At 36.1% G+C, this 14275-nt stretch overlaps 2 protein-coding genes across 4 annotated transcripts; one reads left to right on the plus strand and one right to left on the minus strand.

The window, feature by feature from the left end:
* On the plus strand, window positions 2192-5440 carry LOC109709570 (quinone oxidoreductase-like protein 2 homolog). The gene is made up of 6 exons (XM_020231866.1): window positions 2192-2535; window positions 3135-3243; window positions 3917-4008; window positions 4099-4357; window positions 4671-4814; window positions 5071-5440. The coding sequence occupies exons 1-6, from the start codon at window positions 2192-2194 to the stop codon at window positions 5161-5163; spliced, it is 1041 nt and encodes a 346-aa protein (XP_020087455.1). The 3' UTR covers window positions 5164-5440.
* LOC109708851 (autophagy-related protein 18c-like) lies at window positions 6042-11375 on the minus strand. 3 transcript variants are annotated; one of them, XM_020230721.1, is made up of 5 exons: window positions 11219-11375; window positions 8908-9770; window positions 8250-8511; window positions 7032-7155; window positions 6042-6429 (listed from the first exon to the last, which is right to left on the minus strand). In XM_020230721.1, exons 2-5 carry the CDS (start codon window positions 9667-9669, stop codon window positions 6321-6323), a joined length of 1257 nt encoding a protein of 418 aa, XP_020086310.1. In that variant the 5' UTR covers window positions 9670-9770; window positions 11219-11375; the 3' UTR covers window positions 6042-6320. The 3 variants fall into 3 exon arrangements, with proteins under 3 accessions (XP_020086310.1, XP_020086311.1, XP_020086312.1); XM_020230722.1 differs by lacking the exon at window positions 11219-11375 and adding an exon at window positions 10969-11144; XM_020230723.1 differs by lacking the exon at window positions 11219-11375 and adding an exon at window positions 10775-10795.

Below are 14275 nucleotides of genomic sequence, written 5' to 3' on the forward strand. Positions count from 1 at the left end.
TTGCCTTCATTCAAGGGTTTGTTATGTGTTTTTTCATATAAAAATTTAAAAAGATTTTTAAACTCTAGAATAAAGGGCTATAATGTTTGGATAGTAGGAAAATTTACAAATGACACAGCTTTTGAGGCTTCTCAATATGGCATTGTTGGGGATCTAGACTGAAGTTCTCTGTTTCAACAGTATAATGTCATAGGGATTGCCAAGCGCATATTTGACTTGAATGGTAGGGGGTTTTTTTTTTTTTTTTTTGGAGAATTTAAAGTAGGAAAAATTTCAAATATCATTTATGTGATTTTGCGTTTTTTCATTTTAGTATCATGTGGTTTAAAATGTATTATTTTACTACCCTGTGGTTTCGTTTTTTTGTCCGTTATTTTTTCCATTAATTTTTTTGTTATATGGATGATAAGTCAAAATAAAAAATTCGGTAAATTATAGAATATTAGAGGGAATATTTAATAAACTGAAGTTTTTTTTTGTATATAATCTAATGGTAAGTTAACGGACGTACGGACGAAAATAAAAAAAAAAGTAACTATAGAATACTAAAGTGATATATTTTTAACTATATTTTATATTATATAGTATTAAAGTGAAAAGGTATGAAATCAAAGCGATCGTGGTGTTTGAAGTTTATCCTTTAGGGTGTGTTTGGTTCGCGCTATTTTTTCAAAATTTTTAGTAATTTAATAAGAATAAAAAACTATGACGGTGTTTGATTAAACGCACTAAGTAATCTAGTTGGTAATAGTAAATTTACTCAGGAATGAGATGCATTCCAAAGTACTAATCTCATTCCTTTGAGAGAGGGTAGGTATCTTTATATTAATAGATTGGGGTAATTATAATATGTCTAATTTCTTTTTTTTTTCTCACTCGCCGACTAGTTGGTATTATTTTTCTTTACACTCTAATATATCTCTCTCTAAACTTATCTTTTTCTATTTCTTTAATTATACTCTCTCTTTCTAATCTATATTTTCTTTCTTTCTTCTAAAAGGATGTTAGAAATTTTTTATAGTATTATTTAAAATTAATTAAAAAAAATAAATTAACTAATTGTATATTTTTCGTAATCTTAAATAGCATGACTAAATAATATGACCCTGCGAATAAAATATCGAAATATTACATTCTTAGTAATAAGATTAATAGAAATAAGATTTTCGAATATCATTTTTCATAGTGCGAATCAAATGCGTCTTTAAAGTATTTTCTTAATGATATGTCCACAGAAAATAATAATTTACTGGACTTGTTCCACAACACTATTCATGGAGTCATTTATCTATTATTTACACATACCATATCTAGTTTTAATTATCACCATAAAATATAATTTTACTTAAATTTTAAAAAGTTACTTTATTGTATGTAGTAGGAATTGAGAGTAAAATATGTAAACTAATTATCACATACTCACCATAGATGACGTGGCAGGTCGAGCCTAGGCACGTTTCCTAGTTGACATGAAACGGTAAAAAAAAATAATAAAAAATAAATAAATAAACTTCAAATACCATCAAATTTTTTTTTTTTAAGTATAAGATAGTTTAAAGTTTAATTTAATATCATGTTATTTTATTTTTTTCTTTTCATCGGTCTCTCTATTGATTTTTTGTTAAATTATATATAAAAATTTCAGATCTTCCACTTATCGTTCATCGAATATTCACTTTACTATTTTTTTTAGTTTTAACTTTGTTACGATTTAACAAAAAAAAATTAGTAAAAAAATAATAAAAAAGAAAAATAAAATTACAGCAGAAAAATATGAAAATGGACTTTTTTATAAAATAACTCTCTAGAAATTAAAATTCGACAGAATAACGTTACCAAAATTTTATTTATAAAATTAATTTTCTTTTCGCCACGTGGGCGTCACGTCAGGCATTTTTCACACAAACGATTTACCATCTTTCTGACTCATGTGTACTAAAGTAAAAAAAATATAAAACTGCATGAATGATATTTACAATTTTTCTAGAAAAAGAAAAAGAAAAAAAAAAGAAAAAGAAAAAGAAAGAGAGATCATGGGAGCTTTGAACTTCTCGGGGAGGATCCTCTTCCCTTCTCCCCCTCCCTTCGACCGTTCCCCTCCTCTTCACCTTCACCTTCCCCACTTTCCCCACTCCAAACCCTAAAAAAAAAACCCTAATCCCCATTTCCCCATCCCCCACACCTTGCTCCTATGGAGGCGCTCCTCTGCCACAAGCTTGGCGACCCCGCGCTCCCGACCTCCGATCCCTCCTCTCCGATCGCCGTCTCCGCCTCCCACCCGGTCCCCGCCCTCGCCTCCCCCACCTCCGTTAGGGTTCGGGTCCGCGCCACGAGCCTCAACTACGCCAACTACCTCCAAATCCTCGGCAAGTACCAGGAGAAGCCCCCACTCCCCTTCATCCCCGGCTCCGATTACTCCGGCGTCGTCGACGCCGTAGGCGACGCCGTGTCCTCGTTCAAGGTCGGTGACAGGGTCTGCTCGGTCGCCGCGCTCGGATCCTTCGCCGAGTTCATCGTCGCCGACGAGAAGGATCTGTAAGTAATCTCGCAAATCTAGCGATATCTCTCTTCTTATTGGTATATAATTCTGAAAACTGTCGTAATGAGGGTGTTAGACTGCTACTGTGGTGTGAAAGAATAGAAAAAGGACAAAATTTGGACCAAAACCAGCCTTTGTTTACTCATCCAAAGATGAGAAGAAGCATAAAAGAAAATCACGGCTAATGATGTAGATTGCCTTACAATCTAAGGCCTAGTTTGGGAATGCGATGTCCAGAAGCATCATTTTGATGTTTTGCGGACTCCAAAACTTCGAAAGTGTTTTGAATCTTTCGTCCATGATGCTTTAAAATGGTGGTGCAAACTGCCACCGGAGATGCGTTATCAGTGGAGGGAAGCTCTATAGTGCTTGCAGAGTTTTTAGGTTCTCCGAAGCTTCAAAGCATATCTTATTGACAACACAAATCCAAAACTAGGCCTAAGTTGAGTATGCCATTTGCTTCGTGTAACAGGTGCTTTATATGATATCTATGATCATAATGGTTGGAAACATGGCGTCTTTATTTCAAACTTTGTGCTAGTACAAACTTGAATTGTAATTGACTAATTTTATTAATTTGTTTTCGCTGAACAAGATTTTTAGTGCCTGAGGGATGTGACCTTGTTGCAGCTGGAGCCTTACCTGTAGCATTTGGTACTTCGCATGTAGCTCTTGTTCACAGAGCACAATTGAAGTCTGGTCAGGTTTGTTGCTCTCTTTTCACTGGCCTTGTTATCTGATGAAGATATTATAGTAGACACTTTGTAGACTTGAGATCACTTATTGCCTTCTCTTGCGAGCTAAAATTGGAACTAAGTTGGAACTGTTACTTTTCAATGATTCATTTAATGGGAGAGGATGGAGCAACTGATGATCTAAAATAAATCTTCCTGCTGCTAATCTGAAGAAATTTTCCCAAATGTCTCCCTTTTGCTTTTCAGCATTCCATCTTTTTCTGCACTCAATTTTCATCTGCATTTCTTGTCTTTTTCTCAGTTACCCTCTCTATTGAAAATTACCGGAAAGAGTGAACACCAAAACTACTAATTTGCAGCACTTTTTATGTTATTCTTGCAACATAAGTCATCCCAGTAAATTACCTTTCAATTGGTACCGGGCATCCCCTACCATAAAACAATTGATTGTTTAATCCATTTCCTTCTGACCCATGGTAAGGTGGTGCAGAATGCCTGGAAAACATCCTTTTTCATAAACAAGCTCTTGCTGATGCTTAATATAGCACACCTTTTGCGTATCAATATCAAGCAGAGTACTGTGAGACAATAAAGAAACTAAAAATATTTATATTTTTATTTGATGATTTTGAAGTTGCTCTTTTAGATGACGATTAGTTAATAGAAGTCTCAAAAATTACAGGTACTACTTGTTCTTGGTGCTGCCGGTGGTGTTGGGCTTTCGGCTGTGCAAATAGGGAAAGTTTGTGGTGCTGTCATAATTGCTGTTGCTAGGTAGTTGCCTATAAGTTGAACCATCCACAATTTTATTTGCCTTTACAAATTGCATAAAGATATTTCACTTCAACTGCATTTAACTTTCAGGGGATTGGAAAAGGTGCAATTTCTCCAGTCACTAGGAGTTGACCATGTCGTTGACTCAAGCAAGGAAAATATTATAGAAAGCGTGAGAAATTTCCTCAAGACAAGAAGGCTTAAAGGAGTCGACGTTCTGTATGATCCGGTGGGTGGCAAACTAATGAAGGACAGCATGAAGCTTTTGAACTGGGGTGCTAATATTCTGGTTATTGGATTTGCTAGCGGTGAAATACCCGTCATCCCAGCAAATATTGCACTTGTGAAGGTACTTCTAATTAATACAGCAGATGCATCGGATGCACATTTCTAAGTATAATTCTCTCTATTGATCATTTTTGTGCCTGTTGATCCCTGTCGAGCTCTTACTGCGCGGGGAAGGGCATGAAGCTCTATCATACAAAACACCTAATGCTGTGCTCTTCGTGAGCTCCTTATTACCCAGAACAGATTTATTAACAGCTGTCTGCTGGGTCATTCCATTAAGAAAAAGCACTTGCTGCTGTCTGACCACTTCTATGTCCAGAAATATATACTTCCATCTGCATTGCTGACTTATATTTGTGTATCTTTGATCATAGAACTGGACTATTCATGGACTCTATTGGGGTAGCTACAAAATACATCGACCCTACGTTCTTAATGACTCTCTCAAGGAGCTCCTCTCATGGCTATCAAAAGGATTAATATCCATTCAGATTTCACATGCCTACCGGCTATCAGAGGTAAAAGCTTCTACTAGTATAGACAATTCATAGATAGGTTATAAGTCGGCTAACAGCGATATAAACTGGCTTTTAGTTCTTTGTCTTATGGAGTCCTAATGGAAGGACTTGGAGGGGATCTGGAGGAAATTTATATTTCAACTTGTTTCTACGTGCATACTGCATACCATAGAATTGTTATTTTAGTGGCAGCGAAGTGTATCTACTATTCAAAATTCTTGCTTGCTTTACATCATTTGCTTTCTATTTTTGACAGGCAAATCTTGCATTTTCTGCCCTGAAAGATAGGAAAGCCTTGGGCAAGGTGATGATCGTCATGGAAAATTCGTCAATGAGATCTAAACTTTGAATGTCGTGCACATGAAGTAGAAGCATCTAGGGGCAGTGTAAGTGGTTACTTGGCCTTCCGTAAATGAGTTTGTAATCGAATCCTTGATCAAATGTAATCGCCGCACTTGTCTGATAGTTTGAATTGCGGATGCTTCCCCAAATAAAAATGTCGAATAATAGTGCTTTTTCTGTTTGGTGGCTTGGGAGACCACTGTTCAATCAAGCCAACAGGGACTATGTAATTGAATGTGTTAATAGCATAAATAATAGTTATTGCAGTTGTTGTTGTGAATTTATGGTTATTTCTTTAACTACTTATTCTATTTCTACAGATTTATATATTTAGAGTTGATAAAAACAATACTCTGATATGCGGTTGGGCCGTATTAAATGCTTCGTCCCCTTATTTACCAATTGCAATTATGTTGCAGATAATGGGCTAGAAAATAGCTAAATTGTTTCCAAATGTTACATGTATTGCATCGAAAAGCATTCTCCATGAAGGTTTCTAGAGTGATGCAACAAATCAATTTTCCCAACATATTATCAAGAAACATCAAAGATAGTGCACCACAAAATACACAACAATTATTATTTAAACTGTTAGCGTGATCAATGCACACCGAAAACAAGATAACAAGCGAGTTCATCGGAGCACCAATTTCTAAGGATAGAGTTATCTATTCTATGCAACAGGATTAACTCCTATTAATTGTTAAGGTAAAATGCATTTTCCAGCAGAAAATATCACAGCGCCAAACAAGCCGAACTCCTAAGCCGCGCTGGTGATACAACAGAGAGAATTCATGGTACGCATATGCATTTCAGTTTACACAACTACTTGTTATCTTCGGTTTACACAAATACTTGTTACCAAGATTTATTGTCAGATGAAACTAAGACAATCAACACGAGATTTATTCATGTAACTAAGAAGCTACGGTGTCGTGCACTCTTCATTTATTCCAGTTTTAGAAGATATTAGTAGCTACTGTCCATAGATCAAATCACAATGTAGTGATGAAGCGACGGTTCTTGATTCGCACTAGGTGGATTGCGAAAACTAGGGTTTTTGAAGAGAATGTACAATTAAGTGCAATCATATATGTACAGTAGATTGAAAGCATAATCTCCTATTCATATACATTTGAAATGGATAGAGATTGCTATTTCAATTCAGGTGGTGGCTGGTCTTGTCCGATGGCTTTCGGCTGTCAGAAACCGGACGTACTCCTTCTGCAACATCGCACCACCGTTCACCTGGTCAAAGTTGCACTTATAGAAACTGAAAACAAGAAATATTTTGATTAGAGACATTTAACTAAAAGAAATGCAACAAAAAAAAAATCAGGATTTTTGGCTTATGGAGACTTCAGATACGCTAGATTGTAACCCAATAGCATCAATTGTCGATGTGAATGCTGCAAAATTGAGTTTGGGTGGAAGTATCCCCCTTCCTCAGCTTAGCTTTGTTGATATTTCCCTCCAATGGTAAGCATAGAGAGAGGGGAGGAGAAGCATTGGGGATAAAGTCATATTATGTTTAAACTTGCTACAACTCATTTGCAGGTTTAAAATTAATAAGGGAAAAAAACGTTGATCTAGAAAATACCTTCTCAATAACAGATAAATAGAAAACCCAGACATCCAAACCTAGCATTAGAAATAATTTGCTTACTGGAAATCTTAGTTAAAAAAAGAAAAACTAATTATGTGATCAATAGGAAGTTTTACTGTACCCTAAATTTAGACTGAAATATATGCAAATGCTTCAGAAATTCATCAGTTGCAAGAGATCATAATGGGGAAATAGGAAGCTTAGGAAATTTTTCAGATACCAAGGTCAAAAACTGTATTACTTGTTTTACACGAGAATAATATTAGTACCTGCCATCCATGCCAATGATAATAACTGTATTTTGAGCTCCGAATGCAGTAATATAGCGTGTGCCCTCTGGTAAATGGAATTGAGCAAACGACCATTCCGAACTAAAGTACTTTGGTAGAACACCTGGAAATTTTCAACACGTGAATTGCCGTTAACCTAGACACCCATCATGCTTGGATGATTAATAAGCAAGAAAAATTAGATGCATAAACCGGTGAGCTACATTATATTCACATATCTTAAATCACATAATCGAGCAAAGCTATGCTATACAAAGAACCAGTTGCGGTGTATTTCTTTCATTTTCAAGTTCAACATCATTACATTTTATGATATCAAGATGATAAAGGATAAAAGACCCATGTTTCTATTGAAGAAATATCAATAACACTGAATGGAATTCGTTCTACATGTCATTGTCTGAACTATACAGAACTTTGGCACTAAAATTAATGTATCAGACAACATCTAGAACCAGGAATCATCCAAACATCCAAGTAAAGAGCAAAGACCAATGATAAAAGACCCATGTTTTTTTTCTTTTTTTCTCTATGGACATACTTTATTATGCTACTGCATAATTTTGTAAACTCTACAATTGTAGGTTCTGTTTGACAATAAGAAACCAAAACTTTAGGCTTTGTTTAGTATCGTGTTTTTTTTTTAACAGTAACTTTATATAATTTGATATATATATATATATATATATATATATATTGCAAAGTAAACACTTCAGATGAAATGGTTGCAATCAATTCACTATCCATCCCTACACTTTTTGATATATAAAATTCTATTCAAAAAAATAAAAAAACAAACACGATGCCAAATTCACTATCCACTCCTACACTTTTTTATATTAAAAAAAATTCTATTTAAAATAATAAAAAAGAATCACAATGCCAAACAAGGCCTTTGTAGTAGCTTTTTTAGCTTTTTTGTTTCTTAAAAAAAGAAAAAAAAAGAGTTTGCAAGCTAACCAACAACAACCAGAACAGAATAGTCTACTCCAGATGCCTTCAACACATAGTTAACTTAAGCATAAACAAAAGCCGAAACCATAATGCCAAACATGCCTTAGAAACTTCACAAATCACCAAAAATAGCACCAATCTAAAATATGCATATATTTTAAAAGATTCACTACTCATACTATGATAATCCGCCCAAAGTCCAGGAAACAAAAAAAGGAATGCCGCCAAGCATGATATCCTTACCTCTCATGAAAGACAAGGATGAGCTGGGATTCGCACCAGTATTCGGAGATATAAGGGCATCTAGAGAAGAGGAGGAGGTCTGATGAGTTATTCCTGCTGGAACTTGAGCAGCACCATGCTGGTCGGATGCATCTTCCCCTGCCACTCTAACTCTGAGACTGAAAATGTGGACAGTGCCTTTGTCACTGGACACTGCCAACCACTGCACGTTCGGAGACAGAGCAATGCTGTATATATCAGCTCTGTCAAGTCCCCGACGTACCTGTAAATCAGTACTTGAAATTAGTACTGATTATGCATAAAATGATCAAACATTCAAATGTGTAATGTTGGAAACATCAAAAGTAGAAGAATTCACAAGATAATGGCTTTATTTCCCTTAGTATTAATGGAACATAAGACAATCTACAAGGTCAAAGATTGTTAATGGATGTTAATTGCTCGTCTACAATTAAGAGAGTGCCAAAAGTTGAGGAACTATGGAAAAATTAAGGATCGTTAGAATCTGTTAACAGATCTTTGTCAACAAACGCCCAGTCTTTGTCAACAAGTTGAGAAATGCTAGAATCCATTAAAAAGGCCTATTATGACTATTCTAAGAAATAAGTATAAAACTAGAATACACAGGTCGGCATTCATAATGTAAGAAGAGGCTTACCTCTTGTAGGCGAGTGCCATCCATTGTGTTAAATATTCTAATCAAAGTACCCTTCGTGCTTGCAGTTGCAAGAAGAAGGCCATCCATAGTCAAAGTGATGCAGGCAATGTGTGAGTCATGAGCACTGATGAACTTTGTCACCTTCAATCCAAAATGCTCAACCCTAACTTGCCCTCTGTGCAGTCCAGGGCAAGCCAACACAGATGTGTTCGAATGATAAGAAAGGCAGCACAATCCTTTTGGATTTGCCAGTGTCTCTATCTGATGAAGAAGCTTCAGATCCTTGAACCTGTAAACATATATCTTGTGCTCAAGAACAACAACTATGCAGTCCCGCCTTAATTTCGCAGCTCGGATGTCAGATCTGAAAGCAAATTCACCAATGCAACGGCTCTGGTGATCATCCCAGATCATTACTTTAGTTGGTGGGTACTGTGGGTTGGCCCCGCCACCTACAAGAGCAAGGATATTGCACCGAAATAGCATCTCAACTATCCTGAAGCCCCCACCTTTCAATTCCCTCCTCAAGGTTTCCTTAAAGGGGTCGCAATTGTAGATCCGGAAACCATTGGTAGTTCCGGCAGAAAAGCAGCCGTAGTCCTGATTCCAATTAACTGACAACAACTCAGCCTCCTCATCATCGTTATAATCAGCTTGAGGTTGACTTAAAGGAGATGATGTTGGCCATGAGTTCGGTGGCTCGAATGAGCCCAGCCTCCCTGGCGGTTGTATTCCTCGTGGTGCAGAAACGGTCGAACTCATGAGAATGAGGTGACAGTCAACCGTGAAATGCAGCTAATGAACATTAAGTGGAGATTAACTCCACACGCAGGCTCTTAATGACTTCAACAAAGAATAAAATCCTGTAACATGAAAATTTCAGCATTAAGAGAAGCAGGTTTGTGAAATATGTATGCCCAAGGTTTATGACGAGAAGACAAAGAGATCTAAGTACCCTTCCTACCATCCATTAATTTTAAGCTTTTTAATCAGTGAACACCTGAGTTTCTTCCTTTATTTTTTGATTTGAGAGCTCGGCCATGATGAAAGGGCACTGATGCCCCATAGATATAGCAAAGAAGAACAATCAAGCATATTTACCAGAATTTTAAGTTCAACCATCTTCAGCTCAGGTATACAACACATTAGAGTGTATTGAAAACTTTTCTTTTTTGACTGTAACAATGTACTGATAACTACAAAGTCAATATGAAAATGACAAAACTAATAAGGAATATATCTTTGAGATTGAAAAAATAGAACAAGATTACAGCTAAAAAGATCCATGCCAATAATCCACGATACATAGGCGTGTCTAGCACTCTAGCTTAACATGCATGTGGCATGTGCACAATTCGCAACGACAACAATTGAAGCTCAAGGAGTATATTTTAGATGTGATCCAATTGAAGCTCAGTGAGTATATTTTAAAAGTGATTTGAATACATGCCACATCTGCAGATGCAAATAGCCAATGATATGTTGGCACACGGAACTACCCGTGTCGCATTCATCAACCAAGTTCATAAATTTTGCGACATGACAAGTTCGTCATATGCAACAAGTTTGTACTACTACAATTTTCATAGGCCAAGCCTTTCCCCGGAGTTTGGGTTCACTAACTCAAAAGTGAGAAGGCTCAGAGAGTATGGAAAGTGTTAGAACTACCTGACAGCCAAACATCAACATCCAAAATTTGTTTCTATAGCAAGAGCAAAATCAGAGTAAAAAGGAAAATTTTCACTAACGATTATTCAACTACTCAGATAAAAAAAAATTTAAAAAAAAGCATTCCAATACAACAGTATGAATTTTTTAAAAAGAAACTGCATCAGAACAAAGATCAGATCAATTGAGAAGGAATCACCATTCAAGATCAGAATCCCGCGAAGCACAAACAAGTTCACAAAAGGGAGAACTATGCTTTAATCAGTGATCCTACTATTCTACAATAAGCAAAATAACAAATCCAACATCAGAAGAATCGCCAAACAAATTTTGGCCGCAATCAACGAACAAAGCAACAACTCAACTCTTACAAAAGTAAAATAGCAACGAAACCTGCACAATCCGATTCAGAGATCGCAACATGCATAGGAATCCCCACAATTCAACTGTTCCAAAAGTAAAACAGCAACGAAACCTCCCCGATCCGATTCACAGAACCAAATTTGCATCCAAATTTCAACTTGGGGAGGATTTAAACACACGCAGAGATCGCGATTGCGCGATTGTAGCACGATTATCGCGCGATTTAGACCGAATAAAAGGGAGAGACGACGAAAAGGGATTAGATCTAAACGTGTAATACCTCGAAGCTTCCGCGATCGATCGATCGATCCCTCCCCTCTCCTTCGTTCGTCGCAACAAGCGAATCGCGACACCGACACCGAAGGAAAAAAAAAATCTAAAAAATTCGGAGATTATTACGTTTAAAAAAAAAAAAAAAAAAAAAACCCCGTAGAGCTCGTCTTACGCTCGGTATCGGGGTATAAGCTGTGTGCGAGGCGTACGTTAGCAGGAACGTGCTATCGTGCGCCGCGGCGTAATTCGCGCTCGACCACAACCGCTTCGTGAACGCTCGGAAGGAGATCCGTCTACGACTCTCCGATCGAGATCGGACGGTCGGATTTCGCTGATGCGACTGCTCGTTTGGACCGTCTGATTGGCACGTGGTTCAGCTAGGGTGGTTAGAAAATATCGATCAAGTAACAAAAATTCGAGAAAATTTAAATTTGATATAATAATTGTAGATATAATTTTATATATTTACGGATAAATTTATTGAATCTCATTTGTATTATATCTGTATAATGCACCGAGTAATTTTATTTAGATGACATGATAAAAGATAAAACGGACATATTTTTGAATATAGTCATGATTCACTCATTAATTTTGATCAAAATTCATCAAATCTCATATATCTGTATAAAATGTAGGGACTAGCTTTATTTAAATAATAAAAGATAAAATTAATTAACTGATATTTAAGAAAAACTAGCTATTGAACAGTGTAATGAACAATGCATTATTATAATAAGATTTCAAAAACTTTTTCCAAGTCCTGTAACTCATTACTATACTCCAGTTAACTTAAACAAACCGCGTTGCTTAATAACCTTTGTTTCAAGTAATGAGCATGAAATTGTTCAACAAATAGGACTATTTTCAGTAATCAAAGGCGATTTTAATCTTTCGTTAGAAATAATCAGAGCATATCACAGAGTAATTGAAAACAAAATAGCAAAAAAAGGGGAAAAAAACAGAGTTATTAAAATAAATAGACCATTTTTTGGTGAAGTAAAGAACTTTAGACATACCACCATGGACCTAATCCTTAACTTCATTTATTAAAATCTACCACTAGTCCTATGTCAAGATGTAGAAAATGGAGCATTTTTCTATAAATAATAAGTAACATATGGCAATCCACTAAGACGTATTTTATTTATTTTCACACATAATATTATATTTTATATATCGTAATAAATCGATTATAATCTTTTTTTTATTTCCATCTAAAACTGGAGAAGCACACCTCTATGTATTTTCGTTTCAACCCTATTTTTTATACTAGCGTTAGATGAATCTTAATACCAACCAGATCCTAGGCATAGAAAGTAGTTCTAGAAGAATATGTTGGAATTCTTTCAAGACTGAAATGTACAGACTGAAAGAAACAGATGGCGTTTCAGGGTACTTGAAATATTACACCAAGAGACATCAAGTTTGGAATGCTCAACAGTGTTACATCCAGCTTAGGAGAACCCTGGGGTTAATAAATAAGCTATTGGGCTCCAGTTGATATGGTCCCTAATACGCTTTCACCTATTGGATTTGTGTGTGAACATATTGTTGGACCTAATAGGTGAAAGCGTATTAGGGTCCATATCAATTGGAGCCCAATAGTTTACTTATTAATCCCAGGATTCTCCTAAGGGTGCGTTTGGTTCGAGTTATCCTGGCAGGATTACAGGCAATCCTGCCAGGATAACTGTGTTTGGTTAATCCGCTATGTAATCTAGTCGTTAATGTAGCATTACAAATCGAGCAGGATTACATCGAAAATATTAACGGGAGGGGGGTCGTGTATCTTGCATTACTGAAACCCGTTAATACTACATATTATGTAAAATGACAATATTACCCTCCAACAACCCCAAATCTAATTAACAGCATTATTTTCATCTCTCTCTCACCTTCCCCCCGACCCTCTCTCTCGCACGCCGCTTTCTCTCACCCTCTCTCTCTCTCTCTCTCTCTCTCTCTCTCTCTCTCGCACGAACACGTATCATCTTCTATTGCGTCGTCCTCCCAAGTAATCATCACGATTTCCCTCCCTCCATTCGTCATTTTTGCAAAAAATAATATTCAAATGACCACAACAAGGGCAATTTTGGAAAAAACTATACTTTTATGTCAGGATTACTAAATTTTATAAACTGAACCAAACATATTAACGCTATAAACACTGTAATCTAGTATTACATTACTGTATTAAACCAAACGCTTTAATACAGCATCAGTAGTAATCTCACGCCGAAATTCAAAATACCTGGATATGTCGAGATACTTTGTAATATTACATAACTCTTGATGTCTCTTGGTGTAATACTCTCAATAGGTGAAAGCGTATTCGAGTCCATATCAACTGGAGCCCAATAGCTTGCTTATTAACACTAAGGTTCTCCTAAATTGGATGTAACATTGTTGAGCTTTCCAAACTTAATGTTTCTTGTTGTAATACTTCAAGCACCCTAAAATGCCATCTATTTCTAAAAACCCATAACCTCCAACAGAATATTACTTCAAAGAAAATACAAAATTGTTATTCTTTTTTTTTCCTTAAACCTCTGCAATGAAAGAATGGTACACTGAATCACTCATTTTCTTTCTTTTTCCCCCTGAAAGGAACTACTACTGTGTAATTGGGAGGTAGACCAATGAATGTGAACTACGCAAAGCTTTCATTNAGATATACGTGAGTCACAGGCGAAGGTCATTGTCTCTCCACCTGCTATTTTAATATGCAATGTACTTCATTTTAAGATAATTTGTCCTTTTAAACTGCTGTTGTACAAGAATATATTGAATTGCTATTTATTCTCTACCATGCGGAGGTTCTACCCCCCCTTTCGTATCAGAGAAGTTGCTAAGTGCTTGCTTTAAAAGCAGAAAAATGATTTCATACAAGAGCCATAATACCAAAGAGTTTCATTGTCTTTAGTGGTAGAATTTTGCTATTTACGCAAAATCTCCTCAACTTTATATAAACCCTCATAAGTCAGGGTTCTTAATTAAGGCCAATTTTTTTTTGGTATTATGGCTCTTGTATGAAATCATTTTTCTGCTTTTAAAGCAAGCA

The sequence above is a fragment of the Ananas comosus genome, linkage group 4, assembly GCF_001540865.1.
Source record: "Ananas comosus cultivar F153 linkage group 4, ASM154086v1, whole genome shotgun sequence".
In the NCBI taxonomy this organism is placed as follows: Eukaryota; Viridiplantae; Streptophyta; class Magnoliopsida; order Poales; family Bromeliaceae; genus Ananas; species Ananas comosus.